General features: G+C 68.4%; 1 protein-coding gene across 2 annotated transcripts in view; it reads right to left on the reverse strand.

Annotated features, from left to right (window-relative positions):
* LOC114082137 (serine/threonine-protein phosphatase 2A regulatory subunit B'' subunit beta) overlaps positions 1–25,597 on the reverse strand; it is a 38,885-nt gene that overhangs the window by 11,809 nt on the left and 1,479 nt on the right. The window contains exons 1-4 of one of the 2 annotated variants that reach the window (XM_071606177.1): positions 16,011–16,265; positions 6,743–6,928; positions 795–898; positions 487–589 (exon numbers count right to left, since the gene is read on the reverse strand). In XM_071606177.1, coding sequence (XP_071462278.1) covers positions 487–589; positions 795–898; positions 6,743–6,928; positions 16,011–16,250 — 633 coding nt within the window. In that variant the 5' untranslated portion in view covers positions 16,251–16,265. Of the gene's footprint in view, positions 1–486; positions 590–794; positions 899–6,742; positions 6,929–16,010; positions 16,266–25,597 lie in introns of those variants that run through there. The other variant, XM_071606176.1, reaches the window with a different exon arrangement.

Here is a 25,597-nt window from a genome sequence, read left to right on the forward strand (position 1 = left end):
ATGCGCAGCGCTGGGGGTTCCTGGGGCAGCGGGGGGCGGGGCCCAGGCCTGTGCGGGAGGAGCCCCAGGTGAGCAGTCCCACCCCCTGCACTCCCCTGACTACAGCCCACCGGACCCACATGCGCAGTCCACACTGCGGCTGGGGGGGTCCTGGGGCAGCGGGGGGCGGGGCCCAGGCCTGTGCGGGAGGAGCCCCAGGTGAGCAGTCCCACCCCCTGCACTCCCCTGACTACAGCCCACCGGACCCACATGCGCAGTCCACACTGCGGCTGGGGGGTCCTGGGGCAGCGGGGGGCGGGGCCCAGGCCTGTGTGGGAGGAGCCCCAGGTGAGCAGCCCCGCCCCCTGCACTCCCAGGACAGCCGCCCACGGGACCCACACGCGCAGTCCACACTGCGCACTGCGGCGGGGGTCCTGGGGCAGCACAGCGGTGGGGCCCAGGCCTGCGTGCATCTGGACACGGTGTCCCTCCAGGTGCGACGCTCACCTGCAGGAAGGGGACGAAGTCTTCCTGCACCAGGTAGTTGCAGCCGGGGTTCATGAGCAGGTGGACGAATTTGGCGGCTTCATCGTGGCAGTTTTGCAGGATCCTGGGGACACGAGGAGGTCTGAGCCACCCTCCTGCCCCAGACGCGGGGGTGGGTGGACAGAGTACAGATGAGCGAGGAGGCTGGGGTGGACAGGAGGCCGGGCCATGGATGCGCACCTGTGAATGACCCAGCTCCAGGGGATGGCTACTGGGGAGGAGGACCCAGGGACCCTGCCCCCTCTGTGCCCTCCCTGGCCGGGACTCACTTTCTCCACATGGCCACGAACTTGTGGACGGACACTGAGCCTGTGCGCTCCCCGCCGGCTCCATAGAAGAGAGGCCCCTTCCAGTACAGTGGGCAGCCGCAGGCCTGAGGGACAGAGGGAGCGGTCAGCGGGCCCTGGACACACGGCACACACTTGAGCAGAGAGGGAGGGCGCTGCCGCAGACCACGCAGCCCTCCGCCCCCAGGGAGCAGGGAGAGCTGCCCTTGTCCTGCCGCAGGGCGACCGCCAGCCCTGGGGGTGGGAGGGGTGGCGCTGGCTCCAGTGCTCGGTGCACAGTACCCCACAGCACACAGCACTTGGTGTCCCTGGAAGGAGCCTGGCTGTGCCCAGGCCCAGGGGCCCAGCAGCACACACAGAAGAGCCCCACCTTCGGCTGACTGCCCCAACCCAACAAGACCAGCAACCACACACTTCAAACCCGGGGCTGCAACAGGGCCAGCCACAGCAGGGCACAGCACAGTGGGAGGCCACCTCAGGCCCGGGTCCCGCCTCGCAGCCGCAGGAGGGCAGCAGGGCCACAGCACGTCCACGGAGCTCTCCACACGGCCAACCCAGCACCGGGGGCCTGAGACCAGGGAGCCCTGCGCTCTCCCAGGACAAGCAGAACCGCAGTGGGCCGGCTGGGCTCCGGCAGGGCGCTTGGCCAGCGTGGCGGGCCCTGGGTCCCCCTCTCAGCACCCCGTAAAGATAAGGAAACAGAGAACAAAGGTCTTGTGTCCACTGCAACTGAAACGGTAGAGATCACAAACGAGAAAACACACCAGGCCTAAGGGGCCCGGCGCCAGCCATGCGGCCACGGAGCCCACGCAGGGTGGTCACGTGTCCAGCAGGCTGGCCTTCGGGAGGCTGGGCTGGCATGATGGCCCTCTTGCCCAAAGCCGCCTGGGCACAGAAACCGCCCCCAGCAGTAGAAAGGCCCCAGGGCTCCGCAGGCCCGAGGCACCGGACAGCCCCACCAGGCACCGAGGAAGGGGCCACGCCAGGCTCCTCCCGGTTCCGAGCAGCGAGACCCGAGGTCCCCACCTGTCAAGGACCCCAGCCTGCGAGAGTGCAGCCACCGCACCAGGACAAAGGGCAAAACACCTCCAAAAATGGCTTCTGCACAGAACGCGGAGCAGGAACCCAGAAGGTGGGGGACACCCTCATCCTGGAAAAGGGAGCTGAGGTCGGCAGGGGTGTCCCCAGGTTCCCGGGTTGACCCTCACCCCAGTGCTGCTGTGGGGGGGCTCTGGGAGGGCGGAGCTCCTAGGAGCAGCCCCTGAAGAGGACGAGGGTCCTCACCAGAGACCCGAGAGCCCCCTGCCCGTCCACCATGGAGGACCCAGGAGAAGGCCCCTCTGGGAGCAGGAGCAGCCTCAGCTGACCCCGGTCGGCCCCGCCTGGATCTCGGGCTGCAGCCCAGAGCTGACCTGTCCCTGCCTGCTGCTCTGAGCAGCCGCGGTCACTGGTGACAGAATGGCACGGACAGAGTCGTGACCCACGGAACCCACAGGTCACCAGACACAGTGCAGACTGTGAACACTCCGTCCCTGTGTCGTGACAAGAACCCAAGTCACCGTGGACGCTGGGCTGGACAAAGAAGCTGACACAGGATGGGGAAGGAGGGGACCGTCACCATCTGCGTCACACAGCGAGGACGGACAGCTCCAGAACAGCGACGATGTGCCGGAAGTAGTGACCATCTCCAGCACAGCTGCTGGACCCAGGAGGACACCCACACAGACGGCCAGTGCCCCAGCACAGGGCTGAGCCACCAGGAAGGGGCATTTAGTCGAAGGCTGCTGCTCTGCAGTGCTGCGCACAGTCCTCCAGGGCGCTGCTGATCAGAGACGGACCGCAGGCCACCAAGAGGGCCCAGGACACGGCCCTCCCCGCACACAGGTCCACACCAGGCTTGGCGGATGACCCGCCCGTGTGAGCAGCACGCGAGACCATGGCCACCCAGAACCTGCAGCCTCAGACAGCCCAGGAGCAGAGCAGACGCGCGGGGCCCAACAACAGGCCCCGGGGGCCCAGCCAGGCCCCGGCCTCCTGAAACCTGCCCAGAGACCTCCAGCAACGAGGCCCAGATGGTTCCTGCCCAGGAGTGCCCACGAGACGGCTCTGAAGGCGTGCACCTCGAAGAACCTGCGCCATCCTCCTGCACCAGGCAAAGCAGATACCAGGAGGGGAGGGGCCTCATGCCACACCAGGTCACCAGCACCAAGTGTCCAGGTGCACCAGGTCACCAAGACTGCAGCAAGCCAACCTGCAGGAGCAGTACTCAGCACACAGCACCACGTGCTCACAGGGGAGAGGAGGAGCCTCAGCTGTATACCAGGACAGCATGACTGCATCAAGCCAACCTGCAGGAGCAGTACTCAGCACACAGCACCACGTGCTCACAGGGGAGAGGAGGAGCCTCAGCTGTGCACCAGGTCACCAGGACTGCACCAAGCCAACCTGCAGGAGCAGTACTCAGCACGCAGCACCACGTGCTCACAGGGGAGAGGAGGAGCCTCAGCTGTACACCAGGTCACCAGGACTGCACCAAGCCAACCTGCAGGAGCAGTACTCAGCACACAGCACCACGTGCTCACAGGGGAGAGGAGGAGCAGCCTCAGCTGTGCACCAGGACAGCATGACTGCATCAAGCCAACCTGCAGGAGCAGTACTCAGCACACAGCACCACGTGCTCACAGGGGAGAGGAGGAGCCTCAGCTGTGCACCAGGTCACCAGGACTGCACCAAGCCAACCTGCAGGAGCAGTACTCAGCACGCAGCACCACGTGCTCACAGGGGAGAGGAGGAGCAGCCTTAGCTGTGCACCAGGTCACCAGGACTGCACCAAGTCAACCTGCAGGAGCAGTACTCAGCACACAGCACCACGTGCTCATGCAGGCTGCCCGTCAGCCTCCGTCGGTCACCTGCGTGAGTCACCTCCGTCCACCGAGGTGTGAAAAGCAAGCGGGTAACCCTGTCCGCACAGGAGGCCCCAGGGACGAGCCCGCCTTCCTGACCGTGTGTGGCCGGCAGGAGGCTAGAGACGGGCGTCCAGCTGCAGGCAGCGCTGAGCCACAGCCGAGGACACGCAGCAGCCACGTGCAACAGGGCCCCGGGGCCACGCCACAAATGGGCACCACCTCGGAGGGCGCCAGGAAGTCCCGGGCCCGCCCCCATGACATCAGAAGGTGCTGGAACCGCGGGGCTGCCTGTGAGAAGCTCGCCTGCCTCCCACGTGCCCGCCAGGACCGCCGGACTCCAAGGCTGCCGGCCCTCAGGCACCCCACAGGCACCCCACAGGCACCCCGCCTCCCACGTGCCCGCCAGGACCGCCGGACCTCAGGTGTCCCGACTCTGATGCTGTCTCCCACCACTCGCCACGTGGGCTGAGGGGTCCCTGCTGTCCACCTGTGACGCTGGCCTCCTGCCCACCTCCTGTGCCTGGTGGGCTGAGGGGCCCCTGCTGTCCACCTGTGACGCTGGCCTCCTGCCCACCTCCTGTGCCTGGTGGGCTGAGGGGTCCCTGCTGTCCACCTGTGACGCTGGCCTCCTGCCCATCTCCTGTGCCTGGTGGGCTGAGGGGTCCCTGCTGTCCACGTGTGACGCTGGCCTCCTGCCCACCTCCTGTGCCTGGTGGGCTGAAGGGTCCCTGCTGTCCACCTGTGACACCTGGCCTCCTGCCCATCTCCTGTGCCTGGTGGGCTGAGGGGCGCCTGCTGTCCACCTGTGACACCTGGCCTCCTGCCCATCTCCTGTGCCTGGTGGGCTGAGGGGCGCCTGCTGTCCACCTGTGACGCTGGCCTCCTGCCCACCTCCTGTGCCTGGTGGGCTGAGGGGTCCCTGCTGTCCACCTGTGACGCTGGCCTCCTGCCCACCTCCTGTGCCTGGTGGGCTGAGGGGTCCCTGCTGTCCACCTGTGACGCTGGCCTCCTGCCCATCTCCTGTGCCTGGTGGGCTGAGGGGTCCCTGCTGTCCACGTGTGACGCTGGCCTCCTGCCCACCTCCTGTGCCTGGTGGGCTGAAGGGTCCCTGCTGTCCACCTGTGACACCTGGCCTCCTGCCCATCTCCTGTGCCTGGTGGGCTGAGGGGCGCCTGCTGTCCACCTGTGACACCTGGCCTCCTGCCCATCTCCTGTGCCTGGTGGGCTGAGGGGCGCCTGCTGTCCACCTGTGACGCTGGCCTCCTGCCCACCTCCTGTGCCTGGTGGGCTGAGGGGCGCCTGCTGTCCACCTGTGACGCTGGCCTCCTGCCCACCTCCTGTGCCTGGTGGGCTGAGGGGCGCCTGCTGTCCACCTGTGACGCTGGCCTCCTGCCCATCTCCTGTGCCTGGTGGGCTGAGGGGCCCCTGCTGTCCACCTGTGACGCTGGCCTCCTGCCCATCTCCTGTGCCTGGTGGGCTGAGGAGTCCCTGCTGTCCACCTGTGATACCTGGCCTCCTGCCCACCTCCTGTGCCTGGTGGGCTGAGGGGTCCCTGCTGTCCACCTGTGATACCTGGCCTCCTGCCCACCTCCTGTGCCTGGTGGGCTGAGGGGCCCTGCTGTCCACCTGTGACACCTGGCCTCCTGCCCACCTCCTGTGCCTGGTGGGCTGAGGGGTCCCTGCTGTCCACCTGTGACGCTGGCCTCCTGCCCATCTCCTGTGCCTGGTGGGCTGAGGAGTCCCTGCTGTCCACCTGTGACGCTGGCCTCCTGCCCATCTCCTGTGCCTGGTGGGCTGAGGGGTCCCTGCTGTCCACCTGTGACGCTGGCCTCCTGCCCATCTCCTGTGCCTGGTGGGCTGAGGGGTCCCTGCTGTCCACCTGTGATACCTGGCCTCCTGCCCACCTCCTGTGCCTGGTGGGCTGAGGGGCGCCTGCTGTCCACCTGTGATACCTGGCCTCCTGCCCACCTCCTGTGCCTGGTGGGCTGAGGGGCGCCTGCTGTCCACCTGTGACGCTGGCCTCCTGCCCACCTCCTGTGCCTGGTGGGCTGAGCGGCCCCTGCTGTCCACCTGTGACGCTGGCCTCCTGCCCACCTCCTGTGCCTGGTGGGCTGAGGGGCGCCTGCTGTCCACCTGTGACGCTGGCCTCCTGCCCACCTCCTGTGCCTGGTGGGCTGAGGGGCCCCTGCTGTCCACCTGTGACGCTGGCCTCCTGCCCACCTCCTGTGCCTGGTGGGCTGAGGGGTCCCTGCTGTCCACCTGTGACGCTGGCCTCCTGCCCATCTCCTGTGCCTGGTGGGCTGAGGGGCGCCTGCTGTCCACCTGTGACACCTGGCCTCCTGCCCACCTCCTGTGCCTGGTGGGCTGAGGGGCGCCTGCTGTCCACCTGTGACACCTGGCCTCCTGCCCATCTCCTGTGCCTGGTGGGCTGAGGGGCCCTGCTGTCCACCTGTGACGCTGGCCTCCTGCCCATCTCCTGTGCCTGGTGGGCTGAGGGGTCCCTGCTGTCCACCTGTGACGCTGGCCTCCTGCCCATCTCCTGTGCCTGGTGGGCTGAGGGGCCCTGCTGTCCACCTGTGACGCTGGCCTCCTGCCCATCTCCTGTGCCTGGTGGGCTGAGGGGTCCCTGCTGTCCACCTGTGACACCTGGCCTCCTGCCCATCTCCTGTGCCTGGTGGGCTGAGGGGCCCTGCTGTCCACCTGTGACACCTGGCCTCCTGCCCATCTCCTGTGCCTGGTGGGCTGAGGGGCGCCTGCTGTCCACCTGTGACACCTGGCCTCCTGCCCATCTCCTGTGCCTGGTGGGCTGAGGGGCGCCTGCTGTCCACCTGTGACACCTGGCCTCCTGCCCACCTCCTGTGCCTGGTGGGCTGAGGGGTCCCTGCTGTCCACCTGTGACGCTGGCCTCCTGCCCACCTCCTGTGCCTGGTGGGCTGAGGGGCCCTGCTGTCCACCTGTGACGCTGGCCTCCTGCCCAGGCGCCCCGTGGCTCTTGGTCTTCTCACTGTGGGGCGCCCCACTCACCTTGGCCACCCTGCCCATGTCCTCCAGGGTGGCCCTCTCGTGAGGGAACTGGGTGAAGGTGCGCTCGATGCAGGTGATGACGGCGTCCACGTCCACCGTGTCCTTGGGCCGCCCTCTGGGGAAGTAGAAGGCTGGGATGCTGCGGCTGGCGGCCGGGGGCAGCGGCTCCGCCTTGCGTGCCTGGACCTGAGGGATGAAATGGCCACAGCTCATCAGACCCTGGGACTGTCCACCCTGTTTCCTAGCTATGGTCATGACAGAGGGACTGCATGGACAGGAGTGACCACGTCCTCCTGGATGACCCCTGAGGTGGACTGACGGGACCCTGTGTGACGTGCCCCCACGGGTGACATGACCCTGTGTGAGGTGCTCCCCACGGGTGACGGGACCCTGTGTGACGTGCCCCCACGGGTGACATGACCCTGTGTGAGGTGCTCCCCACGGGTGACGGGACCCTGCGTGAGGTGTCCCCACGGGTGACATGACCCTGTGTGAGGTGCTCCCCACGGGTGACGGGACCCTGCGTGAGGTGTCCCCACGGGTGACGGGACCCTGCGTGAGGTGCCCCCACGGGTGACGGGACCCTGCGTGACGTGCCCCCACGGGTGACGGGACCCTGCGTGAAGTGGCCCCACGGGTGACGGGACCCTGCGTGACGTGCCCCCACGGGTGACGGGACCCTGCGTGACGTGCCCCCACGGGTGACGGGACCCTGTGTGACATGCCCCCACGTGTGACGGGACCCTGCGTGAAGTGGCCCCACAGGTGACGGGACCCTGCGTGAAGTGGCCCCACAGGTGACGGGACCCTGCGTGAAGTGGCCCCACAGGTGACGGGACCTTGCGTGACGTGCCCCCCCACGGGTGACGGGACCCTGTGTGACGTGCCCCCACGGGTGACGGGACCCTGTGTGACGTGCCCCCACGGGTGACGGGACCCTGTGTGACGTGCCCCCACGGGTGACGGGACCCTGCGTGAAGTGGCCCCACAGGTGACGGGACCCTGCGTGACGTGCCCCCACGGGTGACGGGACCCTGCGTGACGTGTCCCCACGGGTGACGGGACCCTGCGTGAGGTGCCCCCACAGGGTCAAAGTCCTGGGGTGAACCGTGGCACTGAGCAGGTCTCCCAGCCCGGTCCCTTTGTGGCCACTCCGAGGACAGCATGCTCGGCAGTGGGCCATGCAGACGGGCATCGAGCCCTGGAGGGCCGGGCCCCAGGGCACCCAGGAGTGGGCAGCCTCAGACCTGGACACACACAGCTACCAAGTCCTGACCCACAAACCCCCGTGTCAGTGAGGGCCAGCAGAGTGACGGCCACAGACGGAGCCGGCGGACCTGGGCCAGGGGACAGCGAGGGCCACAGGAGGACCCAGAACAGCTAGGGAGAAGACAGGACCTGCCCGTGGAAGGACGGCCGCCCCAGGACCCACCTGGGGAGAGGCCACCAGGAAGGCAGGCCCCCACCCGTCCAGCCACCCCCAGGGGGCCCCGACGCTCTCGAGACGCACACAGGGGGCGGGGTGGTGGCCCGGGGTGGGGTGCATGCTGACCATGCTGGATACCTGGGCCGACCCCCAGGACCCCCAGAGAAACGCACGGACAACGTCACAGAACCCAAGCCCACCCCGAGTCCTACAGAGTGACCCCTGGCCCCGCGAAGCCCTCCCTGGCCACCCCAGATCTAGTGCACGCAGCTCCCCGACCTCAGTGACCGCAGAAGACCTCACAGGCACAGTGGACACGCACTGAGATGCTAGTCCCACCGTGACAGTCCCCTGTGCCCCTGGGGAAGGGCCCAGCTCGCCTCAGGGACGTCCTCATGAGCCGTCCCAGCCTGGGCCCTGGTGGCTAGGGCCACCCCTTCTGCAGAGGCCAGCGCACACGTGCCCCTCCCACTGGCAGTGAAGGCTGCACGTCCACTCACCACCACCCACGGCACTGAAGGCCCTGCACGTCCACTCACCACCACCCACGGCACTGAAGGCCCTGCACGTCCACTCACCACCACCCACGGCACTGAAGGCTGCACGTCCACTCACCACCACCCACGGCACTGAAGGCCCTGCACGTCCACTCACCACCACCCACGGCACTGAAGGCTGCACGTCCACTCACCACCACCCACGGCAGTGAAGGCTGCACGTCCACTCACCACCACCCACGGCACTGAAGGACCTGCACGTCCACTCACCACCACCCACGGCACTGAAGGGCCTGCACGTCCACTCACCACCACCCACGGCACTGAAGGCTGCACGTCCACTCACCACCACCCACGGCAGTGAAGGCTGCACGTCCACTCACCACCACCCACGGCACTGAAGGGCCTGCACGTCCACTCACCACCACCCACGGCACTGAAGGACCTGCACGTCCACTCACCACCACCCACGGCACTGAAGGCTGCACGTCCACTCACCACCACCCACGGCACTGAAGGTCCTGCACGTCCACTCACCACCACCCATGGCACTGAAGGCTGCACGTCCACTCACCACCACCCACGGCACTGAAGGTCCTGCATGTCCACTCACCACCACCCACGGCACTGAAGGCCCTGCACGTCCACTCACCACCACCCACGGCACTGAAGGCTGCACGTCCACTCACCACCACCCACGGCACTGAAGGCTGCACGTCCACTCACCACCACCCACGGCACTGAAGGTCCTGCACGTCCACTCACCACCACCCACGGCACTGAAGGCTGCACGTCCACTCACCACCACCCACGGCACTGAAGGCCCTGCACGTCCACTCACCGCCACCCACGGCACTGAAGGCCCTGCACGTCCACTCACCGCCACCCACGGCACTGAAGGCTGCACGTCCACTCACCGCCACCCACGGCACTGAAGGCTGCACGTCCACTCACCACCACCCACGGCACTGAAGGCTGCACGTCCACTCACCACCACCGACAGCCTGCAGTGGGGACATGGAGCAGGGGTTGGGCAGGGCAGCGGGCCGGCCGTGGGCAGGGGTGGCCAGGCTGAGCTCAGGCGTCAGTCCTGCAGGGCGTGAGGGAAGGAAAGCCCGAGCGCGGCTGACCTGGCCCCGGGCTGGACCAAGGCAGGCCGGGCAGTGCCAGCCGATGCTGGAAACCCGGAGCAAGGCCACGCCTCCAGGTCAGTGGGCCTCGCGTGCCCAGCCCCGGGCGGGACAGAGCCAGACACAGTGGCCGCCGCTGGGCGAGGCCGTGGCCAAGGCTGGCGTCCCAGGGCCTTTTCCCGGAGGCAACACTAAACACAGTGCCCAGCCACCACGGCCACGCTGAGCCGTGTCCCCCGGTAAAGGTCAGCAGGCAGATGGGGTGATCCCGGTCAGGGTGACCTCGTGCTGTAGATGGGGTGGTCCCGGTCAGGGTGACCTCGTGCTCTAGGTGGGGTGATCCCGGTCAGGGTGACCTCGTGCTCTAGATGGGGTGATCTCGGGTCAGGGTGACCTCGTGCTCTAGATGGGGTGATCTCGGGTCAGGGTGACCTCGTGCTCTAGATGGGGTGGTCCCGGTCAGGGTGGCCCTCGTGCTCTAGATGGGGTGGTCCCGGTCAGGGTGACCTCGTGCTGTAGGTGGGGTGGTCCCGGTCAGGGTGACCTCGTGCTCTAGATGGGGTGGTCCCGGTCAGGGTGACCTCGTGCTCTAGGTGGGGTGGTCCCGGTCAGGGTGACCTCGTGCTCTAGATGGGGTGATCCCGGGTCAGGGTGACCTCGTGCTCTAGGTGGGGTGGTCCCGGTCAGGGTGACCTCGTGCACTAGATGGGGTGATCTCGGGTCAGGGTGACCTCGTGCTCTAGATGGGGTGGTCCCGGGTCAGGGTGACCTCGTGCTCTAGATGGGGTGATCTCGGGTCAGGGTGACCTCGTGCTCTAGATGGGGTGGTCCCGGGTCAGGGTGACCTCGTGCTCTAGATGGGGTGATCTCGGGTCAGGGTGACCTCGTGCTCTAGATGGGGTGATCGCGGGTCAGGGTGACCTCGTGCTCTAGATGGGGTGATCGCGGGTCAGATGAGTGGATAAAGAAAATGTGGTCTGTGTGTTCAATGGAACATTACTCAGCCTTGAAGAAGAATGAAACTATGGCATTTGCCAGCAGAGGCTGGAGCTGGAGAACATCATGCTAAGAAACTCAGCCAATCCCAGACCCAGGCCAGACGTTCTCTGATGTGCAGATGTCAATCCACCACGGGGGGCACTAGGGACAAGGGAGTCACCTTAGACTAGGAGAGGGGCGGGCGGGAGAAGAGGGATGTGGGCACAGGAAGGCCGTAGAAAGAGACATGCTGTTGCTGTCTGTGTGTGTGTGTGTGTGTGTGTGTGTGTGTGTGCGTGCGCCTGCAGGACCCCCGCGGCCCTGCAACCTGCACACTCAGAACCTCAGGACCCATCACCCCATCTGCGTAGGACACACCAACGGGCACAGACCCACTGGGGGTCCTGCACAGCAGACCACACGGACAGTGAACTAGAAAAAAAGAGGCGGAGGCAGAAGAGGAGACCCAGAGGGGGAGCCCGGAGACAGGCAGAGACCGCAGTGAGGCCACCTGGGGCCCAGGAGCTGCCCAGGCAGGAGGAGCCCCTGGGGCCTTGACCCTGGTGCAGCTGCGGCCCCCAGGATGGGAGAGGATGCTCCCCACCCCCACAGCAGGGACACCCTCCCCTCCCTGAGGGTCTCCGGAGAGGCCTGAGGAAGCAGCGGGTCTCACGAAGCCCTCTGGGTGGGGCCTGTGGCCTGGTCACCAAGAGCTCACACACACAGGCCCCGCCCTGAGCCGCGGCTCAGCAGTGGGCGGCCGACCGCAGGTGCACACCCTGCCGGGTCAGACAGGCCCAGGGGCCACCACGGGCCTCCCCAGCCTCTCACAAGTGCTACTGCCCACACAAAAGGCCCCGAGTGCCCTCACAGGAGAGGTGGGCAGTGCTGGACCAGTGTAATGCCAAGGAAGACCCCGTGGGGCTGAGGGTCAGCGAGGGCGCGGGAGAGTGCAGAGGGCCCGGCGGGGGCTCAGGGCCAGCGAGCAGGAAGAAGGGCCTCCTCGTCCACGGGTGGCTGTGTCCACCGGTGGCTGACGCACGGCCGCAGCGCAGAGGGGGTGGCTCTGCCTGGGGAACTGGGAGTCCGGGGACACAGGGACAAGGGCTGAGCCCGGCCGCCCAGCAGACTGCAACAGGTGGGCGGGAGGACAAGACCAAAACAGCCTGCGGACGGACGGACGGACGCGGGGATTTACCAGCTCAGTCTCCTGGACGTAAATAGACCGGCCGCACAGCTGCAGGACATTCCTCTGACACAGGACACGCGGACAGCTGGGGAGGGGCACTTCCCAGCCCTAGGCGGGTCTCGGCGGATTCCAGAGGGTGTGCAGACACTTCCCTGACCACAGTGGCCGTGGTCACGCTGCGCATCGTGGGCAACGCCCCGCAGAACGTCTGTGTGTGCGTGCAGAGGGCCTGGCTAGGTCCTGCTCTTGCCACTGAGGACCCGCTAGGGAGAGCCGCGGCCAGTCGCCCCACTGCCCGGCTTGGTCGGCGCTGTGCAGAGCGTGCCCTGACCCCACCGACACAGATGACCCCTCCTCAGGGGGCCAGTTCTGGTCCTGCCCAGGGCACACTCACTGCGCCCGCCCGCCCACCACGGACCCACCTCGGACCCTCTGGCCTCAGCACACACACGTCCAGGCACTGCAAAACCCCAGCCCTGCGTAGGATGAATGCCACCTCCTCAGGTGCAGGGACAGGTGCCCCCCGAGGGCAGAGACAAGGAAACAGCTGCAGGCACCTGGCCACCCTGGCACCCTGGCAGCAGCGCCTCTGCAGACACCTGTCTCACCAGGCTGGCCTCGGGGGGGGGGGGCAGCACAGAGCGTGAGCAGGACGCGCAGCAGAGACCCTCGGCACCACCCGAGGAGGGGACGCTGGGCAGGGCTACGGCGCAGGGGACGCCCCACAGAGGCCCAGAGAGATGCTCGAGGTAGGCTCAAGGCACGCAGCGTCCCCACTGTCCCCAGGAGGGGCCACTCTGAGGGGCAGTGTGAAGCCCGGGGTCCCTGGGTATGTGACGAGGGAGGTGGGCCCGGGGACACCCACGTCTTCTGGGCTGTCGCCCAGGCGGTGGCCACTATTGGGCGGGAGGACCCGCTGCAGGCCAGCAGCTGTCCTCTCGGCCCGGAGACCAGCGCCCCCGGGAGCACCTTGCCGCAGCTGGGCACAGGCAGCACCCACGGCCTGGCGCTCCTGCAGCGCTGGGGACTGAGCCCCGGGACCCAGGCAGACTCCTCCCACCGAGCCCCAGCCCCAGGGGAAGCTGTGACCAGGAGCACAGCGAGGACGCGAGGGCCACCTCCCACCAGGTCGGGGCACTGGGTGAAGGGTCCATGCAAAGGTGCACACAGCCCAGGGCTTCACGTCCAGGGGAGCTGCCCAGGGCAGGTGAAGGACACCGGGGGGGACGAGTCCCTCTGGACTGAGGCGGGGGGCGGAGGCCCTGATCCACACGAGGACACGGCCTGGCCCTGACCCCTCTGCAAGACGGGTGACACGTGCACCGGGCTGGGGGACTCACTGACGAGTCTGGGTGGACCCCACTGTGGAAGACAGGCGAGCACGGAGGACGCCCGTGTCCACCACCCAGGGAGGGCGGGGTGGCGGTGGGCTCCGGGTGCCAGGAGCCAGGAGGGTGGAGAACCAGCGCGTCCCCACGGGAGCCCCGAGGCCAGGTGCCGGGCAGAGCTGGGGCTGGGACGCAGACTGCACTCAGGGCACAGTGCTGCGCTGCGTGCCGGCCGCAGGAGACCCAGGACCGCGTCTGCGTGACCAGGACATGTGACAACACGGGGAGAGTCGCACGGGCCAGGGCTGGGGCGGGCAGCACCCACACAGGCCCCCCAGGCCCGGGCAGGGCAGCAGGGTCCCGAGGACAGCGTCTGCAGAGCCTGCAGGCCACTCCTGTGCTGGACACTGCGGCCTGCAGGCCCACCTGGTGGCCGCACCACCTGGCCCACGGAGGGGGACGTGGGCGGTCATCAGGACAGGGTCGAGCACAGGCGTGGACAGAGCTGGAGGGGCGGGCGGAGGTCCGGGCTTCGCAGCTGTGACAGCCGTGGGCTCGCCCAGGGCCAGCCCCCCAGGGCCCACAGGCGCCCAGGCCCCAAGCCGGGCTGTCACAGTGGCGGGGACCCAGCAATGGCGGGCAGTGGACGAGCTCTGGCCGCTCCGCTCCTGCAGGACAGGACAGCAGCAGGGTCAGCTGCGAACAGGACAGGGCTGAGGCTGCGGGCAGCCAAGCAGAAGCAGGGCCTGTGGCCCACAGGTGTGGCCTCCTAGGGGCAGGGGCCAGCGCAGCACCCCAGAGCAGCACCACGCAGCCACCCAGGGCGGCAGCTCTGGACCCCCGAGACGGCACAGGGCCACGGCTGGAGCGTCTGGGCCTGCTGAGCCCCTGCCCACGGGCCACGTCCAGGCAGACAGGCCTGGGCCCTGACAGAACCCCGACCTCAGGTGCTGGCAGCGACGGAGGCCAGACACCTCCCCGGCACCTTGCCGTCACCCGCCACCGCAGTAGAGAGCACCCATTCCCAGCCCGGGTCTCAGGCCCACGCCCAGGCAGCCGCCTGCCAGAGCCGTCCAGCTTCCAAACGTGACCTCTAAACTGCCATCCCCCACGGTCCCCACTGTCCCCACAGGCTCCGCCTGGAGTTGGGGACCCTGCGGTAAACATCCCCACGCAGTCACGGAGCCTGAACCAAGGACACAACCAGAAGCCACCACACTCCAGGTATGGCGGGCAGGGCGGCCGCTGACCTGCCCAACGCGGGCCTCCTGCCCTGGACACTTCCCCAGGCCCCACCTGGTCAGCCCCCCCATCAGCAGGGCGGGAAGGAGACTGGCCTCCAAAATAACTCAGGACCCCCGCCCCGAGAGGAGCCCCCAGGCCGACGGAGAACTGCCGAGTGCGCAGGTGAAGAACTGAGTGTGCAAGGAGAACTCCTGAGCGTGCAAGGAGAGCCAAGCGTGCAAGGAGAAGAGAGAATGCCCGAGTGTGCAAGGAGAACTCCTGAGTGTGCGGGATGCGGGAGAACCCCTGAGTGTGCAGGCAGGGAGAATCGAGTGTGCGAGGAGAACTCCTGAGTGTGCGGGATGCGGGAGAACCCCTGAGTGTGCAGGCAGGGAGAATCGAGTGTGCGAGGAGAGCTCCTGGGTGCACAGGAGCCAGAGGCCGGCGGGGAGCTGCAGGCAAGGCAGGGTGGACGGCAGGCGGGTCTGCCCCACAGTGAGGCTCCCCTGGACACTTCAGCCAGGGCCGCCTCCCACAACACCAGCTGCCCGTGCCCAGTGCCCCAGCCACATGAGGCCGCGGAGGAGCCCAGCCCCGCAGCCCCGGCCCCCGCCCCCCAGCAGCCTGTCTCTGCCCCCCAGCAGCCTGCCCAGCTGCCCACAGGAGATCCACGTGCAGCCAGACCCACAGGGCAGCAGCACTGGTGGGCACGGAGGACTCACGCGAGTCACGTGACGCCCTAGGGCCGTGGGTGACACAGGCACAGACAGCGCTTCTCTGAGCGCTCGTGGGAAGCAAGGTTCAAGTTCAAGTGCACTGCCCACTGACCAGCGCTCGACTGCACACCCAGCCGGGTGACCGGGCCTGTGACCGTGGCTGTGACGGAGGTCTCCAGGAGCTGTTAAGCCCAGCTTGGCCAGGACTGAGGCACGGCACTCGGGAGGGTGACCAGGCGGGTGTCTGCAGTGTTTATCACACGGCCGCCTCCTATTCACATCCACCCTCCTGCAGTCGGCGGCACTCAAAGGTCCCGGGGCCCAGGGTCTCCTCTAGGGGCTTGGCCGGCGGCCTGCGACCACCTGGCCCGGGGTCCTCCAGGTTCCCCAACTCCAGGGGACAGGACGGCAGGGGGCCTGACCCACCCGCTGGGAGCCCCTCAAGTCCCTGGACACAGCTGTTGGAGCCCTCAGGCCTCTCCCGGGCACAGGACAGCTGGCCCCCGCCCCACCTGCTGGGAGCCCCTCAAGTCACGATGTGCCCACTGCTGGGAGCCTCAGGCCCCCACCCCACCTGCTGGGAGCCCCTCAAGTCACGATGTGCCCACTGCTGGGACCCTCAGGCCCCCGCCCCACCTGCTGGGAGCCCCGCAGACCCCTCCAGTGAGGCAGGACCGCAGGCCCCCGCCCCACCTCTTGGGAGCCCCTTCCTCACCCTCGCTTGGCGAGGACACAGGACCCCCAGACCCTTCCTGGGGCCGGCCCTCAGCGCCCACCCACCTGCTGGAAGGCCTTCAACCTCTTCTTGAAGCGGGAGGGCAGCACAAAGTCACAGCCCCGGGCCAGCGAGGCCAGCTCCTGCCGCAGGTCCGGGTCTTGGCGAAGGGACAGGTCCCTGAGCCGCATGCCGTCGGCTCGCATGGGCCTCCGGGGGCCAGGCCGGGCACCGCGCTCTCGGGACGGGGCAGAGCCGGGGCGGGTGGTCAACTCTGGGGGGCCGCCAGGCTCAGCAAGCTCCATGCGTCCCCGGCCGGGCGCTCTGGGGACCGGCCCTGGGCCGCGCGCACTCCACAGGCTGAGAAGGGCGCATGGCGAAGGCAGGCGGGGGAGGCAGCGGCAGGCGGCAGGCGCCCCTCCCAGGCCCGGCCGAGCTGAGGGAGCGGGCAGGACGCAGGACGCAGCAGCAGGACGCAGCAGCAGGGCCCAGCTGCCTGCACTGAGCAGGGCGTCTGCTCCTCCCCTCGGTGCCCCTCTCCCTCCTGTGGGAGGGGCCGCCCAGCAGCGGGAGCTTCAGGCGGTGACCCTGCGTCACGTGGCTCCTCCCCTCGGTGCCCCTCTCCCTCCTGTAGGAGGGGCCGCCCAGCAGCGGGAGCTTCAGGCGGTGACCCTGCGTCACGTGGCTCGTCCCCTGAGCACAAACAAGTCTCCCTCAGGGGGGCCTGGCCTGGCCACAGCACGGGGACCCAGAGGCCCGTCCCTCACGGAACTGTGGCGCCCGTCCGCACCACGACCAGACCCTGCGGCCTGCACCTGGGGCCAGACGGCTGGCTCCTTCCCCGCAGGCCCCTGCCCCACGCTGGACACAGGGGTCCACCTGCCTGGCCGCACCCTCCCTGGCCAGCCCACTGCAGCGGAAGGCAACACGTCCTTCTCAGCCTGAGAGGGGTCAGGGCCCAGCGTCTCTCTGAGGTCCAGTTCACACACTGCCAGGAGCCCAGGGCCCAGCCCACATGGGGGAGAGCAGGGCCGTGGGCAGCTGGCTCAGGGCACATCGAGGGCAGCACAGGGGCCTCCCGCTTGTCCCCAGCAGGAGGAAGATGCAAGTGCCCACGCTGGCTGCCCTCAGCAGGGCCTGGCCCTCAGGCTGCTGACCAACCCTCAGAACCAGTCCAGGCCAGGCTCACAGACAGACAGGCGGACAGAGAGCAGGACAGGGCACCTGCAGGGGCCAGGCACTGACCGAGGGGGGGCCCTGAGAGGGAGCCCAGGCACTGACCGGGGCCTGCGAGGGAGCCCGTGCCCCATCTAGGGAGCCGCGCCACCCAGCCCCGGCAGGCCACCCAGCCCCGGCAGGCCACCCAGCCCCGACAGGCCACCCAGCCCCGGCAGGCCACCCAGCCCCGGCAGGCCACCCAGCCCCGGCTGCCCCAGGAGAAGGCGCCCCTCAGGAGGGGGAAGCCGGGCACACCCCTGAGGTCCCAGGCCGCGAGGCCGAGGCAGGAGGACCACCAGGAGGACCGCCGTCTGTGTCAAAGAGCAACAGGGGGCTGGGGACCGGCTCAATGGCGCGCTCGCCTGGCCTGCGCGGGGCGCTGGGTTCCATGCTCAGCACCGCGTAAAAAACACAATAAACACGTGGTGTGCAGCAAAACTGAAAACCCAGAACACTAAAAAGCAAGCAAGCAACAAGGGCTGGGTCGCGCCCAGTGGAGGAACCGAGTGCAACCGTCGCCCGACAGCCAGCCAGGGGCCCAGGGCCTCAGGTCCCCAAGAGCCCTGGCGGGCACCTGACCAGAGACACAGCCCCCTGGCCCCCGGGACAGCGGGTGGAAGGCGGTGGCCTGACTCCAGGCAGGGGTGCCCTGGGCTCTGCCCTCCCCTCTGTCGACAGACTTCGCTTTCCGTCCTGTCACGGTCCCTGTCCTTCCGACCTGGGGGACTCCTCTCGTTAGCACAGGGCCAAGGTCTCCCGGCCACGCTGCGTCCCCGGTCTGCAGAGGGGCAGGGGGACATCTCCTGCCCAAGCACGCCCCTGCCCGCTGCTCCTCAGCCCACCCAGGGTCCTCCACGCCCCTGACCCCTGCTCCTCAGCCCAGGGTCCTCCACGCCTGACCCCTGCTCCTCATCCCAGGGTCCTCCACGCCTGACCCCTGCTCCTCAGCCCAGGGTCCTCCACGCCCGTCCCCTGCTCCTCAGCCCAGGGTCCTCCACGCCCGTCCCCTGCTCCTCAGCCCACCCAGGGTCCTCCACGCCCGTCCCCTGCTCCTCAGCCCACCCAGGGTCCTCCACGCCCCTGACCCCTGCTCCTCAGCCCACCCAGGGTCCTCCACGCCCGTCCCCTGCTCCTCAGCCCAGGGTCCTCCACGCCTGACCCCTGCTCCTCAGCCCAGGGTCCTCCACGCCCGTCCCCTGCTCCTCAGCCCAGGGTCCTCCACGCCCCTGACCCCTGCTCCTCAGCCCAGGGTCCTCCACGCCCCTGAACCCTGCTCCTCAGCCCAGGGTCCTCCACGCCCGTCCCCTGCTCCTCAGCCCAGGGTCCTCCACGCCCGTCCCCTGCTCCTCAGCCCAGCCCAGGGTCCTCCACGCCTGACCCCTGCTCCTCAGCCCACCCAGGGTCCTCCACGCCCGTCCCCTGCTCCTCAGCCCACCCAGGGTCCTCCACGCCCGTCCCCTGCTCCTCAGCCCACCCAGGGTCCTCCACGCCCCTGCCCGCTGCTCCTCAGCCCACCCAGGGTCCTCCACGCCCCTGCCCGCTGCTCCTCAGCCCAGGGTCCTCCACGCCCGTCCCCTGCTCCTCAGCCCAGGGTCCTCCACGCCCGTCCCCTGCTCCTCAGCCCAGCCCAGGGTCCTCCACGCCTGACCCCTGCTCCTCAGCCCACCCAGGGTCCTCCACGCCCGTCCCCTGCTCCTCAGCCCACCCAGGGTCCTCCACGCCCGTCCCCTGCTCCTCAGCCCACCCAGGGTCCTCCACGCCCCTGCCCGCTGCTCCTCAGCCCACCCAGGGTCCTCCACGCCCCTGCCCGCTGCTCCTCAGCCCAGGGTCCTCCACGCCCGTCCCCTGCTCCTCAGCCCAGGGTCCTCCACGCCCCTGACCCCTGCTCCTCAGCCCAGGGTCCTCCACGCCCCTGAACCCTGCTCCTCAGCCCAGGGTCCTCCACGCCCGTCCCCTGCTCCTCAGCCCAGGGTCCTCCACGCCCGTCCCCTGCTCCTCAGCCCAGCCCAGGGTCCTCCACGCCTGACCCCTGCTCCTCAGCCCACCCAGGGTCCTCCACGCCCGGCCCCTGCTCCTCAGCCCAGGGTCCTCCACGCCCGTCCCCTGCTCCTCAGCCCAGGGTCCTCCACCTGCCCAGCCCAGGGTCCTCGTGGCCTTCGCCTTCCCGGCTGGGCTGTGGCTGGCGGCCTCAGCGCGGGGCCTCTGCAGCGGCACATGTCCCCATGCCCCACCCCCGCCCTTCCCAGGCTCTCGTGGGGACCTGGGGACCCCACCCTCCCACCCCTCTGCCCGTCCTTGCGGCAGGACCCAGGCTGCCGCAGCGCCCACAGCCTCAACCCTGAGCCTGGGTGCGCCAGACCCCGGGGAGGAGCCCTGCGCCTGGGCTGACCAGCCCCAGGAGGCGGGTGGCATGGCTCAGCCCGTCACCCCACACTGGGCTCTGGCCATCCTAGGGGACGGGCCACCCCACTGCACCTGCTTCCTGCAAACCTGAGGAGCCGTCCGTGTGCTGGAAACCACAGCCAGCCCCACCCTGACCCTCTGCAGGGTGCCCAGCCTCACCCTGAGACCTGTCCAGGGGTGGCCGCTGCCCGGGGTGGCTGGGCCACAGGGCGTGGTGCGGAGCAGGGCAGTATGGGCGGGCTCCACTGTGGGAGGCCCCTCTGCTGCTCTGAACCTCATCCCCGTGACACACCCTGGGGACCAGAGCCCACGGCAGTTGTGCCCGGCCATCTCGGTGACCAGACCCACGGCAGTTGTGCCCGCCATCTCAGTGACCAGAGCCAGGGCCTGATCAGTCATGGGTCCCCAGCTGGGTGGCACCTGGAGGCCGGGGTGTGGCAGGAGGAAGGGGTCACTGGGCCGTGGGCTCTGGAGAGTGCAGTCTGCTTCCTGATGACCCGTGAGCTGCGTCCCTCCGCCACGATGTCCTGCCTGACTGCAGCCCTGAGGAGGGGAGCTGGCCCTCCGTGGACAGACCTCTAGAGCCCCGAGCGCCACACAGACTTGCCCTCCTCTCCAGCTGACCTGCCCTCACGTCACAGAGGTGGAGGCTGACTAGAGCAGGGGCGCACAGGGGACAGCGGGAAGCCACCCGCTTGGCATCTCCACGCGACACGCGCTCAGCCACGTCACTACGCGACACGCGCTCACCCGTCACCACGCGCTCAGCCACGTCACCACGCGAGACGCGCTCAGCCACGTCAGCCTCCTTTCTTGGGCTTGAGTTGCAAATTTCTGCCCCAGGTACAAATGCACACAGAGGACCAGGGGTGGGCGGAAAGAGGTCAGCCCCGAGAGAGGCCTGACGCACCCTGACTCACCACACAGGCCAGGGGGCCCAGGAGCCCTGGACCCACTCCTCAGGCCAGGGGCCAAAGGAACCCTGGACCCACCGCACAGGCCAGGGGACCCCTGAGGCCCTGGACCCACCGCACAGGCCAGGGGGCCCCTGAGGCCCTGGACCCACCGCACAGGCCAGGGGACCACTGAGGCCCTGGACCCACCGCACAGGCCAGGGGGCCCCTGAGGCCCTGGACCCACCGCACAGGCCAGGGGGCCCCTGAGGCCCTGGACCCACCGCACAGGCCAGGGGGCCCCTGAGGCCCTCGACCCACCGCACAGGCCAGGGGGCCCCTGAGGCCCTGGCCTCTCTGCGTGGCTGTCCAACGCAGACGCAGGCGGCTGACTCCCCAGAATCCCCCCACACTGGGCCAAACGCTGGCCAGACAGTAAAAGATTTATTTCCGCAATTTGCCATAAATAAATAACTTGCCGAAAGCAGCCCAGGGACGTTTAGCCCATCGCCCGGGGGGCAGGCAGGCAAGAGGCCCTCGTGCAGGTCATCTGGCATGGCCGCCTGGGCTGTGGGCACAAGCTCTGCAGGCTGGAGGCAGCGCCCGGGAGAGGGGGAAGGCGCGGCTCCTGGGGCCCCACCCGCCTGGGGCCCGGCAGCCCTCTGGGACCACGACCATCGAGGAGCCGTCCAGCCCACGCTGACCCTCCCAGCACGCTGCTGAGACGCGGCCTGAGGAGCCGTCCACAGCCCAGACGGCTTCCGCAGACCAAGGGGAGGCCCTGCTGCCAGGGGAGGGGGACGGAACACAGGCACCTGCCCGTTCTCGAGGGAGGGGCCACGCGGGACACCATCCTGCACCATGTCACCCAGAGTGGAGACCGAGGGACCACTGCAGGCTGACACCCGAGGCCAGCTCACCCATGCCGAGGCCAGACGACAGAAGCCAGTGGGGGTCCCTCACCGCACAACGGAGAACCTCCGTGAGGTCCAGCACAACCAGGTGGCACCCAGCGTCCACCTGTCAGAGGGCCCCTCCAGGCGGAGCCGCTGTCCCCCACGTCCCCACAGGACCACAGGAGCCTCACGCTCAGCACCTTCACGCTCCAGAGGCCGGGTGGCCCCCGCTCTGACTCCGGCCAGAAAGGGCCGCGCCCAGGAGACCCGCGCCACACGCGGACGCCATGGCAGGACCCAGCCGTGAGCAGCCCCAGCCCCACTGACCTCAGGTCCCCAGCACAGGAGGCAGGAGGACGGCCCGGAGTCCAATTCAAGGAGGACGCACTGCCCTGAGAAGGGTCGCGAGTGTCCCCCGCAAGCCTGGACACAGGCGAGTCGCTGTCAGCGCGCTGGGCCGAGGAGGGAGGTTCTGCCAGAGGCAGCGGTGGCAGACCAGCGAGGGGCACGGGGCACAGGAGGAAGTAGCGTCCTCTGCACAGGGGACACCTGTGTGGAGACACCACGCCTCCGAGGCTCACGGTGGGAGAAAGCAGGACCCAGAGTCCCAGGAGCTCATCCCCGGCGGGACTCAGCACCCAGAGGGGCCCAGCCCTCAGCAGCAGACCACAGCCACTGGGCAGCGTGGGGGTGAAGGAGAGCTGACCGAGACACCTGGGGTGGACGCAGGCCGGCGCTCAGCCTCAGGAAGTGCACCCAGCGCCAGAGCCGGGGACACCCCTGGTTCCAGTGGGCACTGGGGAGCGCCCTCGGCACCCACGTGGCGGTGAGGGGCCCCCCTGCAGGCACGTGAGGCCGGGGCCACCTGGGGAAGTGACCACAGCGCTGGTACCCACTGCAGGTCTGCCCCAAGGCGCGGGCAGCCGCACGGAGACCCTCCCACCTCCCTGGCAGCACCAGGCGCCCTCGGCTGGGACAACCCACCCAGCCACCCAGAGGCCGGGAGGTGCACCCACCAGGGAGGCCTGGGGACCAGGCAGGCCACCCCAGAGCCACGGTGGGTGGGGAGGTGGCCTTGACCTTGGACCCCAAAGCCCAGGTGCCTCCACAGCCACACCCACAACCAACAGAGCCCGGCAGACCCTCACCTCCCGAGGGACCCCCTACCCCCTCACCTCCCCACGGACCCTCTGCCCCCTCACCTCCCGAGGGACCCCCTACCCCCTCACCTCCTGAGGGACCCTCTACCCCCTCACCTCCTGAGGGACCCCCTACCCCCTCACCTCCCCACGGACCCTCTACCCCCTCACCTCCCCACGGACCCCCTACCCCCTCACCTCCCCACGGACCCTCTACCCCCTCACCTCCCCACGGACCCTCTACCCCCTCACCTCCTGAGGGACCCCTCTACCCCCTCACCTCCTGAGGGACCCCTCTACCCCCTCACCTCCCCACGGACCCTCTACCCCCTCACCTCCCGAGGGACCCCTCTACCCCCTCACCTCCCCACGGACCCCCTACCCCCTCACCTCCCATGAACACTTCCACACCCCACTCCCGACCGAGCCCTGCAGACCCCTCCACACCCCTCACTTCCTAACAGAAGCCCCCACACCCCTCACCTCCCCATGGACCCCACCCTCACCCCTCACCTCCCCATGGGCCCCCCACACCCCACCCTCTCCCCCTCCTCAGCAGGGTGAGCGTGACCCTGAGTGTCCTCAGGAGGGTGAGCGTGACCCTGAGTGTCCTCAGGAGGGTGAGCGTGACCCTGAGTGTCCTCAGGAGGGTGAGCGTGACCCTGAGTGTCCTCAGCAGGGGTGAGCGTGACCCTGAGTGTCCTCAGGAGGGTGAGCGTGACCCTGAGTGTCCTCAGCAGGGGTGAGCGTGACCCTGAGTGTCCTCAGGAGGGTGAGCGTGACCCTGAGTGTCCTCAGCAGGGTGAGCGTGACCCTGAGTGTCCTCAGGAGGGGTGAGCGTGACCCTGAGTGTCCTCAGGAGGGTGAGCGTGACCCTGAGTGTCCTCAGGAGGGTGAGCGTGACCCTGAGTGTCCACAGGAGGGTGAGCGTGACCCTGAGTGTCCTCAGCAGGGGTGAGCGTGACCCTGAGTGTCCTCAGCAGGGTGAGCGTGACCCTGAGTGTCCTCAGGAGGGGTGAGTGTGACCCTGAGTGTCCTCAGCAGGGTGAGCGTGACCCTGAGTGTCCTCAGGAGGGTGAGCGTGACCCTGAGTGTCCTCAGGAGGGTGAGCGTGACCCTGAGTGTCCTCAGGAGGGTGAGCGTGACCCTGAGTGTCCTCAGGAGGGTGAGCGTGACCCTGAGTGTCCTCAGCAGGGGTGAGCGTGACCCTGAGTGTCCTCAGGAGGGTGAGCGTGACCCTGAGTGTCCTCAGCAGGGGTGAGCGTGACCCTGAGTGTCCTCAGGAGGGTGAGCGTGACCCTGAGTGTCCTCAGCAGGGTGAGCGTGACCCTGAGTGTCCTCAGGAGGGGTGAGCGTGACCCTGAGTGTCCTCAGCAGGGTGAGCGTGACCCTGAGTGTCCTCAGGAGGGGTGAGCGTGACCCTGAGTGTCCTCAGGAGGGTGAGCGTGACCCTGAGTGTCCTCAGCAGGGGTGAGCGTGACCCTGAGTGTCCTCAGCAGGGGTGAGCGTGACCCTGAGTGTCCTCAGCAGGGTGAGCGTGACCCTGAGTGTCCTCAGGAGGGTGAGCGTGACCCTGAGTGTCCTCAGCAGGGGTGAGTGTGACCCTGAGTGTCCTCAGGAGGGTGAGCGTGACCCTGAGTGTCCTCAGGAGGGTGAGCGTGACCCTGAGTGTCCTCAGGGGGGTGAGCGTGACCCTGAGTGTCCTCAGGAGGGTGAGCGTGACCCTGAGTGTCCTCAGGAGGGTGAGCGTGACCCTGAGTGTCCTCAGGAGGGTGAGCGTGACCCTGAGTGTCCTCAGCAGGGGTGAGCGTGACCCTGAGTGTCCTCAGGAGGGTGAGCGTGACCCTGAGTGTCCTCAGCAGGGGTGAGCGTGACCCTGAGTGTCCTCAGGAGGGGTGAGCGTGACCCTGAGTGTCCTCAGGAGGGGTGAGCGTGACCCTGAGTGTCCTCAGGAGGGTGAGCGTGACCCTGAGTGTCCTCAGGGTGGTGAGCGTGACCCTGAGTGTCCTCAGGAGGGGTGAGCGTGACCCTGAGTGTCCTCAGGAGGGGTGAGCGTGACCCTGAGTGTCCTCAGGAGGGGTGAGCGTGACCCTGAGTGTCCTCAGGAGGGGTGAGCGTGACCCTGAGTGTCCTCAGGGGGGTGAGCGTGACCCTGAGTGTCCTCAGGGGGGTGAGCGTGACCCTGAGTGTCCTCAGGAGGGGTGAGCGTGACCCTGAGTGTCCTCAGCAGGGGTGAGTGTGACCCTGACTGTCATCAGCAGGGTGAGCGTGACCCTGAGTGTCCTCAGCAGGGGTGAGCGTGACCCTGAGTGTCCTCAGCAGGGGGAGCGTGACCCTGAGTGTCCTCAGCAGGGTGAGCGTGACCCTGAGTGTCCTCAGGAGGGTGAGCGTGACCCTGAGTGTCCTCAGGAGGGGTGAGCGTGACCCTGAGTGTCCTCAGGAGGGTGAGCGTGACCCTGAGTGTCCTCAGCAGGGGTGAGCGTGACCCTGAGTGTCCTCAGCAGGGGGAGCGTGCCTCCTGTAGACGTGAGACCCACCAGGCTCTGCCGCACACTGGCACGCATGGTGACACGAGTGGGACACCTGCCTTCTAGAAGCTGCACTGAAGTGACCCGCAGATTCCAGACCCCAGGACGTCGGGAAGACAGACCCTAGGACACTTCAGACACCCGTCATCCTGCTCCCTCTCAAAACCAGGCTCCTTGTCCTGGTCGGGCGGCTGCAGGCCAGCTGTGGGGTCCCCACCCCACCCTGTGAGCCAGAGATCCTACGGACGCCCTTCCCCAGCCACAGGTCACATGACTCGACCCCTGCTGGGCTCCCAGGCCAAGGCCACCCTCCAGACTGCAGCAGGTCCCTCTCCGGGGGCTCGTGGGCAGCCCCTAGAAGCCAGCAGCAGCAGCCTCACACCCAGCAGGCTCCCGAGCCCAGAGTCCTGCACCCTGCCCACCCAGCCTCGGCCAGCCCACATGGCCCCTCTGCCCACCCTGGGGGCTGAGCCAGACTCCACCCCTCACCACCCACCCCTGCTCAGTCCCCCTGGCGCTCTCCCAGGCCCCCCCCACTTCCTGGCCACACGCACTCCCTGACCACGTCTGCATGC

This window comes from Marmota flaviventris, chromosome X (genome assembly GCF_047511675.1).
Source record: "Marmota flaviventris isolate mMarFla1 chromosome X, mMarFla1.hap1, whole genome shotgun sequence".
In the NCBI taxonomy this organism is placed as follows: domain Eukaryota; kingdom Metazoa; phylum Chordata; class Mammalia; order Rodentia; family Sciuridae; genus Marmota; species Marmota flaviventris.